This window comes from Oncorhynchus mykiss, chromosome Y (assembly GCF_013265735.2).
Source record: "Oncorhynchus mykiss isolate Arlee chromosome Y, USDA_OmykA_1.1, whole genome shotgun sequence".
Taxonomy (NCBI): domain Eukaryota; kingdom Metazoa; phylum Chordata; class Actinopteri; order Salmoniformes; family Salmonidae; genus Oncorhynchus; species Oncorhynchus mykiss.
Window position 1 is genome coordinate 11,202,985 of NC_048593.1, and position 19,687 is coordinate 11,222,671.

The 19,687-nt window shown below is 43.1% G+C and overlaps 3 protein-coding genes across 4 annotated transcripts in view; 2 read left to right on the forward strand and 1 right to left on the reverse strand.

The window, feature by feature from the left end:
• Positions 1–1,307, forward strand: part of LOC110509317 (electrogenic sodium bicarbonate cotransporter 4-like) — a 35,707-nt gene extending 34,400 nt beyond the window's left edge. For both annotated transcript variants that reach the window (XM_036967899.1, XM_036967900.1), the window contains 3 exons: positions 22–192; positions 695–801; positions 1,091–1,307. In XM_036967899.1, the coding sequence (XP_036823794.1) occupies positions 22–192; positions 695–799 (276 nt within the window). In that variant the 3' untranslated portion in view covers positions 800–801; positions 1,091–1,307. The remainder of the gene's footprint in view (positions 1–21; positions 193–694; positions 802–1,090) is intronic.
• A 2,704-nt stretch (positions 1,308–4,011) lies between these two features.
• LOC110509615 (vacuolar protein sorting-associated protein 37B) lies at positions 4,012–12,377 on the forward strand. The gene is made up of 4 exons (XM_021590612.2): positions 4,012–4,217; positions 8,358–8,529; positions 9,572–9,654; positions 10,914–12,377. The coding sequence occupies exons 1-4, from the start codon at positions 4,104–4,106 to the stop codon at positions 11,289–11,291; spliced, it is 747 nt and encodes a 248-aa protein (XP_021446287.2). The 5' UTR covers positions 4,012–4,103; the 3' UTR covers positions 11,292–12,377.
• Positions 12,378–12,493: 116 nt separating this feature from the next.
• On the reverse strand, positions 12,494–15,972 carry LOC110509613 (tubulin alpha chain, testis-specific-like). The gene is made up of 6 exons (XM_021590611.2): positions 15,579–15,972; positions 15,230–15,452; positions 14,965–15,113; positions 13,660–13,812; positions 12,962–13,489; positions 12,494–12,849 (listed from the first exon to the last, which is right to left on the reverse strand). Exons 1-6 carry the CDS (start codon positions 15,579–15,581, stop codon positions 12,553–12,555), a joined length of 1,353 nt encoding a protein of 450 aa, XP_021446286.1. The 5' UTR covers positions 15,582–15,972; the 3' UTR covers positions 12,494–12,552.
• Between the last annotated feature and the right edge of the window lie 3,715 nt (positions 15,973–19,687).

A 19,687-nucleotide genomic window follows, 5' to 3' on the forward strand; every position in this document is an offset into this window, starting at 1 on the left:
CTTTTTTTTCTCGATGTGTAGATCCTGGGTCTGATGGTGGTGCGTAAGATGATGGACCTGATGTTCTCTCAACACGACCTGGCCTGGCTGGACGACATCCTGCCGGAGAAAGACAAGAAGAAGGAGAAGGATGGGAAGAAAAAGAAAGACCACAAAAGGACCAAAGCAGCAGAGCCGGAGAGCGACGAGGAGGTGAGAGACGAGGACTAGCAGACACACACACACACAGTGCCAGAATGGCAGTGGGAGTAGGATGTAATGGCGGTGTGGTGTGTAGGAGTGGCTCCATCTGTTTTGTTGAGTGTTTTATATCGATGTGTGTTGTTCCTCGGATTGTTATCTCTGACTAATACCTTTCTCTTTTCTCTGTCCCACAGTGTTGCTGAAAAGGCACTGTATAACACTTACTATTGCCTGTTTGTCTGCCTCGATGTTGGTTGGTCTGTCTTTGTGTGTGTGGGTGTGTCTTGATGTCTTTCTCCCTCCCACTTTTACCTGCATGGTTCAATCCTGTCTTTGTAGTAGAATCGGTCCGTATTGCTTAGATTTAAGCATGCAATGTGTGTGTGAGCGTGTTCTTGGATGTGTGTGTGTGTATTTGGGGCATCATCCCTCACGTCTCTGTTAAGCCACTCCTCTGTCAATTCCTCCTGCATGCTGATAGTTTCCCCCCTGTTTCCCCCCTCTGCCACAGCCCAAGAGTCCCCTCCCTCCTCCAGTGAAGATACCCATGGACACCATAGATCTGCCTTCAGCACCTGACCCCTCTGTAACCCCACCCACCCAGCCCCCCGTCTGACTGTGAGTAAAACCTCTCTTTTGAGGGACCCAATGAATGTGGACTGTTGTATGTATTACTGTGATGTCATTATTGTGCGACAGATAGAGCACATAATACTGTGATGTTACTGATGTATGTTATGAGACACTGAAGGTTTTATATATTTTTTTGTCCCCCCTCACCAATTCTTACCTCTGCCATTCAACCGTGTGTGTGTGTGTGTGTGTGTGTGTGTGTGTGTGTGTGTGTGTGTGTGTGTGTGTGTGTGTGTGTGTGTGTGTGTGTGTGTGTGTGTGTGTGTGTGTACAGGAGAAGAATGTTTACACTAGTGTAAATCCAGATGAAAGTCACCGGATGCATCTCCCCCGGCCCTAACGCACACATCGACTGGGGACTACACTGCCAGAATGTCCACACCTATGACTACTGACACACACACATGTAAAAACACACACGCACGCATACATCCACTTACTACTGCCAGCTAGACTACTGACAACTACTGTATAATCCCACGCACAGCTAATAACTATTAGCAAACATCCATTTACTATTAGCATTCTTTACCACTGTTTTTACTTAAAAAATAAAAAACGTAATACACATTGAATTTCATATAAATGTATACAAATATTCTATAAAATGTAGATATGATGTGATATTTAACATGTAAACATATGTCTATTACATTCAGCTGGATAGTAGTTAGTTATTACACTTTTAAACATTGTACAAATCACAGTACGGTCTGGGAGACATACCCAGACACATGAATCCCACGCCGCTCGGAACCATAAGTTTACTGTCCGAGGCTGTTGGAGCATAGATCTCGGTGTGTGGACTGAGGTTTCTTTTCCCTCAACATATTCTCTGATCTCCAGCGCCTGCTTAAAACCACTGGATGCTGTGTGTGTTTTTTCCTGCGCTATCCTTTGGCCCTACTGTAGTTTGTGAGGGCCGACTGACAGTCGTTTAGATACCAGAGCCCATGCACCTGAAACCAATGCAGAAGTAGTTTTTTGTGTGTGTTTGTTTTGATGATGTCTCCCGTGTGTAATTTATTCACTGTGTGCCATGTGGTTTGTAGCAGGAACCTCTTGTACTAATGTAACGACGACTCTGAAGGCACAGTTAGCAAAGGAACGGCTATAATGTGACGGAAACCCAATATTATAATGCAGTGTTACTCTGCAAATTGACCGCAAGAAGCCATCAGATTGCTATCAATTTGCATGCCCCCAGACCACTGTCTTTTTCCACTGGCACTGACTTTGCCAATAAATACTTTGTTGAGGGAAAATGTACTTGATACCATTGTGATGTGTTGTTGTCTCATCTACAGTAGTTATCTTAAGATGAACAAACTAAGTGTGAAACTATGTTTGTGCGTGCTCGTGAGACTGTGATTGTGTGAGCTCACGAGGGTGAGAGCGTGTGTGTGTGTGTGTGTAACCTGGGCTTGTTGCACCTGAATGTGCCTCCCTCAGAGTCCCTCTGCACCTGAAGATCTGCCCCCCCCCCCCCCACCAGCTGAATCCCAGGTTAGCCTTACCTACGGATCCTCATCACGCCCTTTACCCCCGCATTAACCTCTGTCCTCCAAATGGATGCTATCTGACCTCTAAGACTCAACGAGGCCCGCAACAATACAAACACTCACACTCTTGTCTCTATTACTTAGGCAACTAAATTGTACTGTAGGTTGACAGCACATACAGTGGGGAGAACAAGTATTTGATACACTGCCGATTTTGCAAGTTTTCCTACTTACAAAGCATGTACTTTTTTTCATAGGTACACTTCAACTGTGAGAGACGGAATCTAAAACAAAAATCCAGAAAATCACATTGTATGATTTTTAAGTAATGAATTAGCATTTTATTGCATGACATAAGTATTTGATCACCTACCAACCAGTAAGAATTCCGGCTCTCACAGACCTGTTAGTTTTTCTTTAAGAATCCCTCCTGTTCTCCACTCATTACCTGTATTAACTGCACCTGTTTGAACTCGTTACCTGTATAAAAGACACCTGTCCACACACTCAATCAAACAGACTCCAACCTCTCCACAATGGCCTCCGCAATAAAATGCAAATTAATTACTTAAAAATCATACAATGTGATTTTCTGGATTTTTGTTTTAGATTTCGTCTCAATTCTATGGCAACAGCTCTGGTGGACATTCCTGCAGTCAACATGACAATTGCACGCTCTGTGGCAATGTGTTGTGTGATTAAAATGCACATTTTAGAGTGGCCTTTTATTGTCCCCAGCACAAGGTTAATCTGTGTAATGATCATGCTCTTTTGTCAGCTTCTTGATATGCCACACCTGTCAAGTTGATGGATTATCTTGGCAAAGGAGAAATGCTCACCCTAACAGCATAACAGCATCTAACATCCGTAAACGAATTTGTGCACATTTTTTACATGTTTTTTTTGTGTGGATGGAAAATTTCTGGGATATTTTATTTCAGCTCATGAAACGTTGGACACTCAATTTACATGTTGCATTTACATTTTTGTTCTGTGTGTGTGTGTGCCTCTGTCTCTCTCGCTCTCTCTCTCTTTTTTATATATAAATGTATTATAATAATAATGTTTTGGACATAAAATTAAAAGTAAATTAAAAAAATTATCTGAAAGTGATGTTAATTTAGATAATCTGTTACCAATTATTCTCACGCATAAATAGAGGCATATGTGATCGTATCCCAATGTAATCAAGGTTTGAAATGATTCTGTTTTTGTCAAATACTGTATCTGTTTGAGCTTCTTTCGGTCAATTTTCAGTGTACAAATTATGTATAACTATTTTTAACTACGTTCAAGAAAAAATCGAATCGCGGCTGAATGTAATTTGGAACCCCTGGTTTATAGCATTTATTCATTTTTTTGTGTTCAGTGCATTCACCTTTATGAGTGTATGTGTATACATTTCAGAGTATATTTACTTTGTATTGTGAAGATTTACAAACACATGTTAATAAAATGGTATGCAAATATGCTACAGGTCTTGCCTGAATTTTGTGATTTTTTTTTATCCCTGAGAATTTATCCTTTAGCATGTAAACAACCTAATAACGTCATGGTCTTCTCAGATACGTTTTTAAGAAACACAGAACTAGCATACAAGTAAAGATAATGTTTATTGAAAAAGTTGCCAGCTAACTACATCAGAAATTCCACAACCATTTTCATGATTCTTTGCTCCCTTCTGATTTGCCAGAAATCGTCCCTATTTCCGGTTTGTGATCCAAACACTTCTCTGTTCTGAGCCGAAACAACTGTAGCTAGACGGATCGATAGACAACAACCATCATGGGTGAAATGGCAGAACTCACTGATAAATTTAGCTCATTCACAATGACTCAATTAAACGAGTTGCTTGAAGACGATGAAAAACTAAATGATATTGTCAAAGAAATGGACGAGGTAAGTTCCCATTGTGTTTTGCTAGCGTTAGCTATCCCTAGTAACGCTAACCAGAATCAAAACATCTAGCTAGCTGTGCACTTATGTATGTCGTCAGGCAGACCTGGCTTCATTCATAAATTCCTTCTTGAATGCATTGAGCAAGCTCATCAACATCCACCTTTTTGCAGCACAGCTGAGAAGCATGCTCCTTGTACTGTACTCAACATTTGGCACAATATTTCTATTGTCGAATCACTTTCGACAATAACCCTGTTTGTGTACATATAGCAGGTCACAAATGGTATTGCGGCATTGTCATTAAGGCACAAATGCAATCTGATGCCCATTTTTACAGAAGTAATGGACCCACCCGCGTTTAGGAACTGAACAGATTTGAGGGGACCTGGTCCCTGATCTGTCTTATGGTACCTAGTAGTGGTGGTATTTGATCCTATTATATGCTAAGGGTACACACAAGACAACCGGCCATCAGCTCTCTCTGGAAGGTGCGACATCTGTGAAAAGTTGGGAGAGGTTTTCCTATTGAGTAACCTAGGTGGAGCACACCTCTTTAGTCATCATTGTTGACACATTTAGCACACAGAGCACAGCAGGTTCATACGCAGATATATTACGACTATAAACACCTAGGGCTGGGCGGTATACCGGTATTGATGCACGGGTTTTTACTTGACCCTCAATACCGGTATTTGAATGTTTGGTTTGTTAAATGTGAAAAGCAGTGTGTAACGTCCATTTTTATAGTTTACTTCGCTACTTGAGCCATCTATCTCCACTCTCTATGCCGCTTTCCCACACGGACCTAGCCAAGCCCCCCCTGTCACTCAAGGAGCGCATTTGATGTTCCTCAACCACCGGACACTTGCATTCAGTCTGCATGGTCAATGCAGCATATGCAACACTGTTGATGACAACGATGCGGTTGTCACGTTGCTTCTTAATATAAATACACTAGCATTCTATAATTACACTTATCTTGTGTTTCTTACATCTGCAAACAGCCAGTTTGTCTTTTGTTAGAAAGTTGTTCCTAAATCTTGTTAGCCGCTAATGCTAATCGCCAGCTAGCTATTACATGTACTGAGTCAGAGCAAGCGTAATTAGCTATACAGCATGATAATACCAGTGCCGGTGTAGACCTAAATCACCATGTTGTTTTTGCAACAGTGTCTTCTAAATTAGAGGCAAACGCAAAGCAATAATATGTTAGCTACATAAAGTAGCTAAGAGAACACATTCAATGTAGCCCAACAAAAAAAAACAATGTTGCCAAAGATTATAGGGTCCCCAAGGAAACACCTCTCAACTCATTGGTTCCTAGTCTGTCACAATAACTCCTCCCTGGTATTTTCATTCGTTGTCATGTCAAACAACACTGTATTGAAAGTGCCCACCATTATATTCTAACAATATAATTAGAATATACATTCTATTCCGATGATTCCAAAAGTTAACCCAAGTGTTTTGCTCTAAATCGCAAGTCAAATTGCAACATTTGGTTAAAAATAAGTCCCAGATTACTTGCACATATCGTGCAGCCCAAGTGGCAGTGTGGAGTTGATCTCAAATGCAGAAATTAATGAAAATTATGACTTTTGGGGTTGAAGTTGAATTGAACAGTATGAAACAATCAGTATGGAGAAAGACCCATTGAAATCACTTAGAATGTATGTGTTGCCACCCCAGGGTCACACACTACTCATAACGCAAATTTAGAACATTTCTTATTAACAAACATAAAATAACATCATAGCGTCATTTTTTATTTCTTTTTAATACAGTGCTATAATATTTTGGCCATATCGCCCAGCCCTATAAACACTTCTCACAACCGGTTGACATCTGGTTAAATAAGATATACTTTATTAGTCCATGCAAGATGGACATTTGTCGTCTTCTTTTTTATTTTTACAATTTTATTTCACCTTTATTTAACCAGGTAGGCTAGTTGAGAACAAGTTCTCATTTACAACTGCGACCTGGCCAAGATAAAGCATAGCAGTGTGAACAGACAACAACACAGAGTTACACATGGAGTAAACAATAAACAAGTCAATAACACAGTAGAAAAAAAGAGTATATACATTGTGTGCAAAAGGCATGAGGGGGTAGGCGAATAATTACAATTTTGCAGATTAACACTGGAGTGATAAATGATCAGATGGTCATGTGCAGGTAGAGATACTGGTGTGCAAAAGAGCAGAAAAGTAAATAAATAAAAACAGTATGGGGATGAGGTAGGTAGATTGGGTGGGCTATTTACAGATGGACTATGTTTATCCAACCCCACCGATATACACACATTAGGTTGGAGAAGCTGGAGCAGAGGACGGATGTCAGTGTTTTCAAAAACTGTACAGCATTCTGCCACTATGTTGTTCATCATCTCTCCATCCCTAGCCAGCCTTGTGTAGTGTAGGTTTTGGGAAATCTGGCTTCTGGCTTCTTCATCTTCTGTATTTGTATATCCATTAGACATGTACAGTACCAGTCAACTTTGGATACACCAACTCAATCAAGGGTTTTTCTTTATTTTCTACATTGTAGAATAATAGTGAAGACATCAAAACTATGAAATAACACATATGGAAGCACATAGTAACCAAAAAAGTGTTAAACAAATCCAAATGTATTTTATATTATTCAAAGTAGCCACCCTTTACCTTGATGACAGCTTTGTGTAACAGTATAGATTTTACGTCCGTCCCCTCGCCCCGACCTGGGCACGAACCAGGGACGCTCTGCACACGTCAACAGTCACCCTCGAAGCATCGTTACCCATCGCTCCACAAAAGCCGCGACCCTTGCAGAGCAAGGGGAACCACTACTTCAAGGTCTCAGAGCAAGTGACGTCACCGATTGAAACGCCACTAGCGCGCACCACTGCTAACTAGCTAGCCATTTCACGTCGGCTACACTTGCACATTTTTGGCATTCTCTCAACCAGCTTCCTGAGGAATGCTTTTCCAACCGTCTTAAAGGAGTTCCCACATATGCTGAGCACTTGTTGACTGCTTTTCCTTCACCATCTTCTGTATACACCAATTGATTGGCTCAAACGCATTATTAAGAAGGAAAGAAATTGCACAAATGAACATTTTAAGGCACACCTGTTAATTTAAATGCATTCCACGTGACTACTTCATGAAGCTGGTTGAGAGAATCCCAAGAGTGTGCAAAGCTGTCATCAAGGCAAAGGGTGGCTACTTTTGAAGAATCTCAAATATAAAATATATTTAGATTTGTTTAACACTTTTTTTGGTTACTACATGATTTAATGTGTTATTTCATAGTTTTTATGTCTTCACTATTATTCTACAATGAAGAAAATAGTACAAATGAAGAAAAAAAATGGAAACGATTAGGTGTGTCCAAACTTTTGACCGGTACTGTATGAGGCTGAATCAAGACTCCCCACCATGACGCTGGTGGAAGATGCTAATCCTTACCCACCAATGTGGAAATATATTTACACAAACAACCTGTGAGCAGAGATGCAAATCTGTGGTTGTGGCTGCCTCTACGGCTGGAAGGCTGTCTAGTGCCTGCTACTCTGGCTTGATGCCAGCAAGGCACCATACTATCCCAACCATGTTATTTATGATTTAATTATAGCTTAGTTCATTAGTACTGATATCTTTACAATCCCCTTCACCAAAAACCCACACGCAGATTATAAATCCCTGTAATAGACACACGAGTCGTAGGCTACTATATCTGCATTGTATCGCTGCAGAAAGCAGAGCTCTGATCGCTCTGAGGGCAGTGAAATCAATACAGGACATACACAGTTTAAACACCGTCACTGATAGCCTGCTGAACTCTATAGTGAGCCGGTGCAGGGCTGGGGCCATGCAAGGCTGAAACACAGCACTCAATAAAGGTGTGGAGTAATCAGTGTCCTCCATAAGAATAGACTCATATTTAACCTCCAGCGGTTAGGCTCTAAGCTGGCTTGTCCCTGACCTATAGGTCTACATACCACGGCGTGGAGGTCTGGGTGGGTCGATCTCTCTCTGTCTGCATGTCTTGTGTTTAGTGCTACTGACCCCACCTTCCCCCTTGTCTCCTTATCTCCCTTTTACCTCTCTCCCTGTGTGTACGGTGTGTGTGTCTATGTCACTGTGTGTGTTATAGATGCGTGAGGTGCAGCAGGTGAAGGAGCTGACCCTAGGCAGTAACATCAGCCTGGCTGAACAGAACCTCCAGCTGCAGCCTAGACTGGACCTGCAGAAGAACCAGCTCACCTCACGCTACCGCCACCTACAGGAGCTCTACGACAACTACCAGCTACGCAAGTCCACACTCGGTAAGAGCCTTAGTAACTAGTCCACACTTGGTAAGAGCCCTAGCACGCTACCCAAGCAAGTCCACACTCTGTAAGAGCCCTAGCTAGTCCACCATTGGTAAGAGCTTTAGCTAGTGCACACTAGATAAGAACGCTAGCAAGTCCACATTCGATAAGAGCCCTAGCTAGTCCACATTACTAAGTCCACAGCGTGTACCAGTCTCTGTCTCTACATCTCCATCTGTGCACTCTTGCTCTCTGAAAGACCAGTCTTTCTCTCTCTGTGTCTGTGTTGGTAGCTGACTGTTTTCTACCAGCTACATGTCTGTCTGGTCTAGCCAGTTCAGTCAGTTGTCGTTCCAAGATACTGATCCTCTGTCATTCGAGTTGTCACAACATGGCCACGATAGAAAGGAGGGAAGCACACAGCCTTTCTAAAATGGCTGTGACGATACCAGTATCGCAATGTTTTTTTTTTTCTTCCCCCATGTCAAAAATTCAAACACGAAGCAGGCCAAACTCTTTGGTCTTTTAAAAACCTGCTGTATGTAAAATATTGTGTGATTTTATAGTTTGGAAAATAAATAAATGTGACTCTGGATGACAACATAATTATTTTTGTTTCCAACATTAGGGCTGTTTTCCTAAAGAAGCTAAATCCGCTTCATGTTTTGTTTCCTTTCCACAGTACTAACAAGTATCGCGATCGTCCCGGACCTACTTTCTAACCACAGTTTCCACCACCAAACTAAGCCCTAACATTAACCCCTAAATCAAGAACAGATATCTTATGTGCTTGATCTTCAATACATTTTCTTTGTCCTTTCTAGCATGGCCATCTAGTGATCACTGTGTCAGTCAGCTGTTACCTGATACCCCTGGCTTTCCTGTACTCAATGCTGCTTTGCATCCTTTGAATGGCCCAGCCAGCCAGCTACTGTAGTCCCGTCACATTCCAGCCCTGCCCCAGAAATTAGGTCACGACTTAGATTCAGGACAGTGATTCACTGTGTGGTGATCAGTGTTTGTTTTAGTGTTTTCTAACTGTTTCTCTCTCTCTCAGACCCTGGTACAGAGAACAGTTCTCTGGACATTCTGCTGGCTCTGCTGCAAGCGGAGGGAGCCAAGATAGAGGAAGAGACTGAGGTGAGAGACACACAATAATACACTCACAACTACACTTATGCTACAATACATTCTCACAACTACACACGAACACAGATTAATACAGTCATGTACACACTCGGGGGTGAAAGTATAATTCATTTCTTCCCGGTACAGGATCTCCTATATTTGCACGTGCACCAACATTTTTTTTATGGGTCTAATCATAGAATTACGTATTTTATTTCATTTTTATTTTTATTTCACCTTTATTTAACCAGGTAGGCCAGTTGAGAACAAGTTCTCATTTACAACTGCGATCTGGCCAAGATGAAGCAAAGCAGTGCGTCACAAACAACAGTTACACATGGAATAAACAAACGTACAGTCAATAACACAATAGAAATATACAGTGTGTGCAAATGAAGTAAGGAGGTAAGGCAATAAATAGGTCAATAGTGGCAAACTAATTACAATTTAGCTATTGACACTGGAGTGATAGATGTGGGATGAGGATGTGCGAGTAGAAATACTGGTGTGCAAAAGAGCAGAAAAACAAAAACAAATACGGGGATGAGGTAGGTAGTTGGATGGATGGGCTATTTACAGATGGGTTGTGTACAGCTGCAGCAATCGGTAAGCTGCTCTGAAAGTTTTACCGATCTGATATAAAATCCATATTAATTCAATAGGATCTCTGTGGGCCTTGTCATAAAAACTTGTCATTTCACTTTTAAAATGTATGACCTTTTTATTGGGGCATAAACACAACCAGTCATGTTTTTTTATCTGATTGTCAAACAATCACTCCAAAGGGCTTTACTAGGCTACATGCACACGTTCACACATTCCATTCTCCAAACAGTGGTGAATGGAACGAGACATGTTACACAAAACAGCAAAAAGTATAATGACATTTGGTGATTGTTTGTCCCTTCAGTCCGTGCACCGGCCACTCCTCTCTGCCTTGGCAAAATGTCCGTGTTTTCATTTAACCACTTCGGATTTTGGAGTGTAGGCTATACCACTTGTTTTCAATTCCATTTGCATTTTTCATGCCTCAGACATGCGGTAATGATAAAAAAGGAGTGTAATAGCCTACAGTTTTCTTGACATTTTGTTTTAATTATTGTGATAAGTTCATGTTTTACCAGTATGGCATACCCTCACTATTTATTTTGCCCGGGATACCGTACAGCCTTATTTTCACCCCTGCGACACGTACAATAATACTCACTCTAAGGTATTTTGTGTTGACGTGTGTTAGTTTAAGTGTGTTTGCTTGTGCCGTCCCTGTGTAGAACATGGCAGACTCGTTCCTGGATGGAGAGCTGCCTCTCGACTGCTTTATCGACGACTACCAGCAGAGGCGCCATCTCGCTCACCTGCGCCGCGTCAAGATTGACAAACTCCGAGAGCTGGCGCTGAAGGGTCTCACTCGGCCCCCCCAGATTCCTTCCCAGCCCAGCCGACCCCAGGACCTCCCCTCTACCAATGGGGCCCCCTCCCCCCAATCCACACGAGCTGCCTCTTCTCCCTCCCCTCAGCACAGCGGCCTACCCTATCCAGTCGCCCCCTATCCCCCAATGCCTTTCCCCAGCTGCCCTTACATGCCCCAGCCCTACCTTCAAACCTCCCAGCAACACCCGCCCCCCAGGACTGGCTTCATCATGCAGTGAGGCGGTGTCCGTCTCCATAGAAACGCCATGGATGACCTTCCCTACCTTTTGACCTGTGGCACACTGAAGGGTTGACCCAATGAGGGTTGGTGACCTAACCAATTACAGCCCCTCTGTCAGTAACACTGAGGGAAACGTCCTCTGACCAGCTTCTCAGAGGCTCTCCGCTCTCAGACGGACTCTGTCCAGTGACTACAGCCTGGACGGTACATTAGGGGTTGGTTCTCTTTTAGTTTTATTCCAAGACTAACTTTCTGATTTAATCTTCTGAACACATAGCTAAGCCTAACCATCTGTCTGGTAGATATGGTAACTTGCAGTATAGATGTTTTTGTAAGCTAAAGGTCCCTCTCTGAAGGGTGTGTGCGCACACAGAGGTTGGTAATCAACATAGTTAGCTCAAAAGTTCCTAGTCCATCAACAATGAACAGAACTATACAAATAGCATAGTTTCATTTGAATTCAAAATGTACTGCATGGCATCGTAAATATTTTAAAATCAACTAATCGATGAGTCTTTCAGTTTCTTTCCAGCTGGTTGGGAGGATGTGAGTTCACGTGCAAAAAGTTCATAGAAACAAGACTAGGAATGTACTGTGTTCTTAAGGAGAAACATTTGGGGTGGATATGAATCTTACACACTTGGCTAGTTTTGTATACTGGTATAAGGAGTTCTCCCAACTGGAATTGATAATTGTAACATTTTTAGAGCAATAACCATGCAGCTTAAGTTGATGTCAGTTTGTCCAGGGTAGGGAGTGTTTGTATGCCAAAGTAATTGTTTCCCTGATGGGCTGGGTGCTCGCCAGCCAGGCTACAGCACTCTTGGACTAGCATCAGTGATTGATCCTATTCAATTATTTTAATGACTAATTATATGCACACCTAGCTGTAATCTGTACAGTGGGTTCTCAGTTGCACTTACAGAACAACTCACCTCAAGTAGGGAAAGCATATAGGGGTTCAAATATTAACTATTTGAATATTAACCCCCCCCCCCCCCCCAGTATGGTACCGGTTTTATACTCCATTAGGAACTAACTAATGTAATGCTAGACTAGCAGACTGGTTGACATGCTCACTTTCCATAATAAACTTGTTATAATTGATACTGTGTGCTCTGCCTAATGTCCCAGTGGTCTGTTCGTTGCCATCTACTGGACACCAAACATTAAGAACAGATGGTACAAAGGACACAGGAGAATAGACCAAAGAACTTTTATTAAACTCGACAGTAAAACATTGGTAAGTAGGTCAGGGTTTAGTACTCCTCTCCTTCCTCAGCCTCTCCCTCCACCGAATCCACTCCCACTTCCTCGTAGTCCTTCTCCAGGGCAGCCAGATCTTCTCTGGCCTCAGAGAACTCCCCCTCCTCCATACCCTCTCCCACATACCAGTGCACAAAGGCACGCTTGGCGTACATCAGATCAAACTTGTGGTCGAGCCGAGCCCAGGCCTCAGCGATGGCTGTGGTGTTGCTCAACATGCAAACGGCTCTCTGGACCTTGGCAAGATCTCCACCTGGCACCACCGTGGGTGGCTGGTAGTTGATGCCTACCTACAGGGCACAAGAACAAAACAAATAAAGTAGAATAATCTGACTAACCAATTGTACTTGAAAAGGTTTAGGAAGATAGATCACTGAATGAATAAACCCATTATATGTTTACCTTGAAGCCGGTGGGGCACCAGTCAACAAACTGGATAGTGCGTTTGGTCTTGATGGTGGCGATGGCAGCATTGACATCCTTAGGCACCACATCCCCACGATACAGCATGCAGCAGGCCATGTACTTGCCATGGCGAGGGTCACACTTCACCATCTGGTTGGCTGGCTCGAAGCAAGCGTTGGTGATCTCTGCCACAGAAAGCATCTCGTGGTAGGCCTTCTCAGCAGAGATGATGGGTGCGTAGGTGACCAGGGGGAAGTGGATACGGGGGTATGGCACCAGGTTGGTCTGGAACTCAGTCAGGTCCACGTTGAGGGCTCCATCGAAACGCAGAGAAGCTGTGATGGAGGAGACGATCTGGCCAATGAGCCTGTTGAGGTTAGTATAAGTGGGGCGCTCAATGTCCAGGTTCCGACTGCAAATGTCATAAATGGCCTCATTGTCGACCATGAAGGCACAGTCTGAGTGTTCCAGGGTGGTGTGGGTGGTCAGGATAGAGTTGTAGGGCTCCACCACTGCTGTGGACACCTGAACACATACAAGAGGTAGACCTGTCATCTGGTGTCACGGTTTGATAATCAACATCTCCATTTAGAAGAAAAGTATTGAGTACAGGACAATTAAGTCCAATACGATTTTGCTAATGTAGAAATCTACCAAATATTAATGTGAGCAAGTAAATTAAACCACTGTCATACCTGAGGTGAAGGGTAAATGGCAAATTCCAGTTTGGATTTTTTGCCATAGTCCACTGACAGTCTCTCCATGAGCAGAGAAGCAAAGCCGGAGCCGGTTCCACCACCAAAGCTGTGGAAGATCAGGAAGCCCTGAAGCCCAGTGCACTGGTCCGACTGGGGTGAGAAACAGACAGGCCTCACAGGTTTAACAACCGCCGCAGGTAGATTTGTCATTTGTGGCTAAGAAGGCTTTCACCAGCCACATTGGCAGGTGGTCAGGGCTCCACAGTATAAGCACTTCACTAGCATTTGCAAATTCATACTTTTCAAATCATATGGTTTGGTTTCCATACTTAAACCAATTTGAAGGTCCAGGTAGTCACAAAAATAGATGGGTGTTAGTTAAATTATGATTGTAATGAATGGAGCAAATTTGGAGCAGGTTTTTTTGTGTAAGCGTGGAGCAGATTTTAGCAGTGGTAGAAAGGGATATGGAGTACTGGTTAAGGCCATTTTCAAATCCCGCTCATTGCTCACACTCGACAGGCACAAACATGGCCTTGAGTAGCACTACCACGGTAACCTACTGCCCTTAAAGGGTCAGGTGCAATTAGTCTCATCTGTGATATTTTGGTTAAGACAGTCTTATTAGTAATACAATGTATTGTTGTAGAAACATCAAAGCATGCTCATCTGTTTTCAGAAGTACACAGCTGCTGTCACGGCTTTTGAGAGTCATGTTGGCTTGCAGTGATGACCCAAAAATGTATGCATTCAGTTGTACAATTCACTAGGTATCCATCCCTCTTACCCTGTCCTTTTCTTGTTTTTAAATCTGCGAGAAGCGCTACACCTGGTGGAGAGAGGCTATACGACACAGAATGAGTTGCAATTATGCGTGCTGCACGTTACGTCATGGCACGTCACATTAACGTACAGCGTCAGAGGGGTCCGTTTTTTTCCTCATCTTTCCTCCAATTCTATCGGGTCATCTCAAGCAAGGCTTGAATAGAAACGTAGTTCCCGCCCAATATTATGCCAACAGTCCCACTAGTTTTCATTGCAGCCTCGGTTTGAATTCCACGGTTGCGCAAATATGCACGGAATGTGATTAGTCAACAGTACATTTCTCAACTTGAGCGTACACGTTCTCCTCGTAAAATGGGTCATCAGAGCCATGCAATACAACAAGCTAACGTTACTCTAACTATTTGTTCCTCCCCAAAAATAAAACGCTGCTATGCAGCTATAGTAGCTAGCTTACACAACTAGGAATTGAAAGCATACGGCTTCAGTTCAGGGTAACAAAAAGACAACGTTACTAACCAGTTTGCGAACTCGGTCCAGCACCAGGTCGACGATCTCCTTGCCAATTGTGTAGTGGCCTCGGGCGAAGTTGTTGGCGGCATCCTCTTTACCGGTGATGAGCTGCTCGGGATGGAACAACTGACGGTATGTCCCGGTGCGAACCTCATCTACAAAAACAGTTCAGGCGCGATTTCTTAAACGGGCCTTTTTTATACAAGTTACATTCGCTATCTAACGTCACATAGATTAACATCTGAATACCAACTTTATTTTCGTCCTTTACCAACAACAGTTGGTTCGAGATCCACAAACACAGCACGGGGGACATGTTTTCCCGCTCCGGTCTCGCTGAAGAAGGTGTTGCATGAGTCATTCCCTCCGCCGATGGTTTTGTCACTGGGCATCTGCCCATCGGGCTGGATCCCATGTTCCAAGCAGTACAGTTCCCAGCAGGCATTCCCGATCTGAACACCGGCCTGACCAACGTGGATAGAGATGCACTCACGCTGTGGGTAGAAATGAAATCATTATATTGACTGGCTAATTGATTCCGCTAACGTTAGCGAGACCAAAATGAGTTCGTCCGTTGAGCTAGCCACCGCCACTAAAGTTACTCTCGACATGAAACGTACCATTTCGATTCTATAAAGTATGACCTGCAGTTATTATGGCTTGCTGAGAAACGTCGGTCTTGACTATATAATTTCAAACGGTCAACTGCCCAACTGTTTCGAAAATACACGTCGATTCACAATGATATATACCCCAGAATGAGCCCCGCCTTTGTTTCAACCCGATTGGTTGCGTCTGTCTCTCTGTCTGTGTGACGTGCTCCGTTCACATCATGCAACGTACGAAGCATTTCGTTACGCCTAACGTCTTCACCGAGCCCCGCGAATGAACAGACAAAACATATTCCGCGTTCAGTACTGGGAACTCTGAAATGAACGAGCTCCGACTGGGAAAAATCGATTTGAACGGTCTTCCAACTCGGACACTCGTGCCGCGTGAACTCGGAAAAATACTGCGTCAGTGATCTTCAGGTTGGAAATAGCTGGAATTCCGAGTTGGATGACCCTTCAAATCGATTTCCCATGTAGGACCTTGCTTTTTTCCGAATTCCCAGTTGTTTTGAACGCGGCATAAATATATTTCAACGCAAAATGGAGGAGTCTATGTCAGAGATCGCATTTATTTAATATAATATAATAATATAATATGATCCTGTTATTCGAGTCAGTATAATTATGTTGCTTCATGTGATATTAAAACATGTTTGGTTTAGTTACGTTTTCCTCAACTTGTTTCTCTTAACTTTATTGCAGGTCAAGCTAGCGCTGCGCTAGTTTATGCTTCATGTGGCTCTGTACAGAGGTTGTGATGCAATTGCAGAGGCCAAATCGCCTTGCTCCTCCCATATTTTGCATTTTATAACAATGCGAGGGCTCTGTTTTGCACTGCATTGACATGATTGGTTGACAACAAACATGGAGAACTGTAAAGCAAGGCTTTCAGAACAATGTCACAAATAAAAAACATATTTATGGTACCTCATGTAGGGATTTATGGTACCTCATGTAGGCTCTGTCCGGTTACGACAGAGCCTGGGCGCGAACCCAGGGACTCCGATGGCACAGCTGGCGCTGCAGTACAGTTGAAGTAACTGGAAAGAGATCGGGGAGGTAAATGCTGTAAAGAGGTCAATGGAATACAAGGACGCTGGATTGGCGCACATTCAACCAATCTGATCTATCAATCGGAAAATCCGATTTGGATATGTTGCATAACATTTGGAAGCTGTCCCTTTTCAGGTTAAGAAATGTGACTGCGAAATGCTAACTCCCATTCGTATAAGCTGGTAGCATAGCTAGCATATAGAAATCGGTGGTGGTAGTCAAAGTAGTTTTTAACTGTAATGCAGTTGATTGATGACGTCAACATGTATTGGGGTTGACATCCATACAAGCATTATTCTCCAATGTATACCTCAACAGAGTGAAATAGACATAAACAAAAGCCTAAATGTAGGCACGTTTTGCTGGGGGGCAATTGGGGGATTCGGGAACTAGGGTAAAAACAGTTTCAGGTTGGATATTTGCACTTTCAAACCTCAATAGCTTTCAAACCACTTGTGCCACAGACTCCAAATAAGTGTCATGATGTTGGAAAAATTGCGCACAACATTGCGCAGGTCTTATTTTCACGATTTGGACCTTAATTCGATTTGCAACGCTAATAAACTTGGAAATGTGAGCAACATTTTGTATTCCTAGATTATTTAGGGAGTGTAAACAAAGTCCAAACTTCTTTTTACATTTGAATTGCAATAGCTCCTTGGTCATGTGACCTACGGACTTCAAACAAGGTTCAGGCCACTCAGTGGCCCTACACATTGCACACCCTTTAGTTTGTCCATTTTCATCTCACAAAATTTTACATGAATTTTTGTAAACATTCTAATTTCAATAGCTCTTTGGTCACTCATACACCTATTCACTCGAGCCTTTTCCCTGGGGCCTTCCTGACCTCCAGGCAGGCCCCCATTGAACTGGTGACCTCTGACTTCTGGCCTCTAGGCCTACACTCCCTGCCCGCCTGCCTGCCCTCTCCCTGGGCCTGAGAGTGTACAGCTTACTCCCTGGAATTACTAAGACGTCTATAGGAGCGGGAATTTGAAACAGGCTCTGTGAATCTGGTAACCCGAAACAGACTCTGTGCTCCTGGTGACCTGCCTGCTTTTTTCTGCTCACAGTCTAAGCTTTCTCACAGCTGCTCCAGGGCCTCTTGGGTTGAGGAGTCATTCTCTTCAAAACCTAATCGCAAACAAATACAAATATTTGTTTGGGGGGCTTCATGTCAGGGAAGCAGCCTCAAAGTCTACCCTCTCCAACTTACCGGACTGACTGAGTTCTGAACAACCCTCGCTGTTCTCTGATCCTGCGTCCAAGTATTATTGGGGCTCTTTCTGGTGGCTCTGTCTTGACTCTGTAGTGCATTTTTTCAGTTCTTTCTCTGGCTTGCTTGAAAAACACAAAAAGATGGCACATACATAACGGTAACAACAAATCCACATATTAGCAAGTAACGACAATACAGCGTTCCACTTGCTTTACGAAAGCAGCCAATCTACCGTCACCAACTTACCGAACTGAGTGAGTTCTGAACAACACCCGCTGATCCTGCTTCCATGTCTTCTTGAGTCTTCATCTGTATCCAAGTCGATCTGATCCAAAGACTTGCTTTAGTATGCATGTGGTCCCTTTTCTATTGCTTGCTATCAGCAATTTGCTAACTTTGGCAAGCTGCATGGTGTTCTCAGATAGCCTATAATATTCATGGGGGACGCGAATATCATGACCCATAAACTTAACGACTTGGTCCATTTTGTGATCTTGTGAATTCATCATCTGTTTTCTACGTTTAGTTGACCTGAGGCGCTCGGGATATTCCACTCCGCAGACAGAGGTAAAGTGCCGTAGGAAGTCAGATCCCCTGATGGGTGTGTTGGACGACAGTCTGGCAAAGAGGGTTTTCTTTGGGAACTCCCACCTGGCTCCTATGTGGTGTGAGCATGTCAATAGAGGATGCTGTACGGTCTGTGAGAAGAACAGGAACTTTTTGTTGTTGTTGATAGCTGTTGTATTGCATCATCTTCCACACCCCTGAGATGAGTATGACGTTTATTTTCATCTTCTGTAAGGGGAATGAAGTCATCTTTGTTCCACTTAGCTCGTTTAAGAGTATTTACGTACACCTCTTGATACAGACGTGTTTCAGCTTGTCTCCAGTAACTCAATGAATTTGAAAAAATATTACAGTGTATACTATGGTAGGAATACTATAGTATTCGCTGTATTGTTTTTGTTGACTTTACTGTAGTATACTGCAGTATTTACAGTTTACTATAGTATACAGTAAATGCTGCAGCAAAAAAAGACGAGTATATACTATAGTAATTACTATCGTGTTTTTGCTGACTGTAGTATACAGTCCCGAATCACCTAGGTAAAGACAGATTCCGGTTGGATATTCAAGGATATTAGCCTGTAGTTTTCCTTACGTCCACCAACAGCAGTTAGGGACCGTCAACATAGTGACAAATCAAAGTTTTCTCATTTCAATAGCTCTTTAACCATTACTCCTACAATTTTCAAAACTGATTCTAGCTAACCCGATGGCATATACACACATTGCACACACTTTTTTGTGTTGATTTACATCTCGCCCTTTTCAAATTATTTATTTACATTTTCAAATTTCAATAGCTCTTTGGTCATGTGCCCTACTGACTTCAAACAAGGTTCAGAATGTACACTCAGTGGGCCTACACATTTCACACCCTTTAGTTTGTCCATTTTCATCTCACACGTTTTTACATGAATATTTCAAAATGTCAATACCTCCTAGGTCATGTGACCTACTGACTTCAAACAAGGTTCCGAATGTACTGGCTGAGACGGGCGCCGCGAGGCATCCAGTGCGGTAACACGACCAATCCCAGAGAAGTTGGCGGGAGCCCCGGGGAGAGTTCTCTTTTCTTTGTGAAGGGCAGGGCGCCCTGGAATGGGTTCGCCCCGAGAGTAAGGCCCAAGCCCTTGAAAACATTGCGGTTTTGGCATCGTCCAGTGATCTCTTACTGGCCCTTGAAAATCCGGGGGAGTAGGTGTAAATCTCACGCTGGGCTGTACCGATATCCACAGCAGGTCTCCAAGGTGAACAGCCTCTGGCATGTTATAACAAT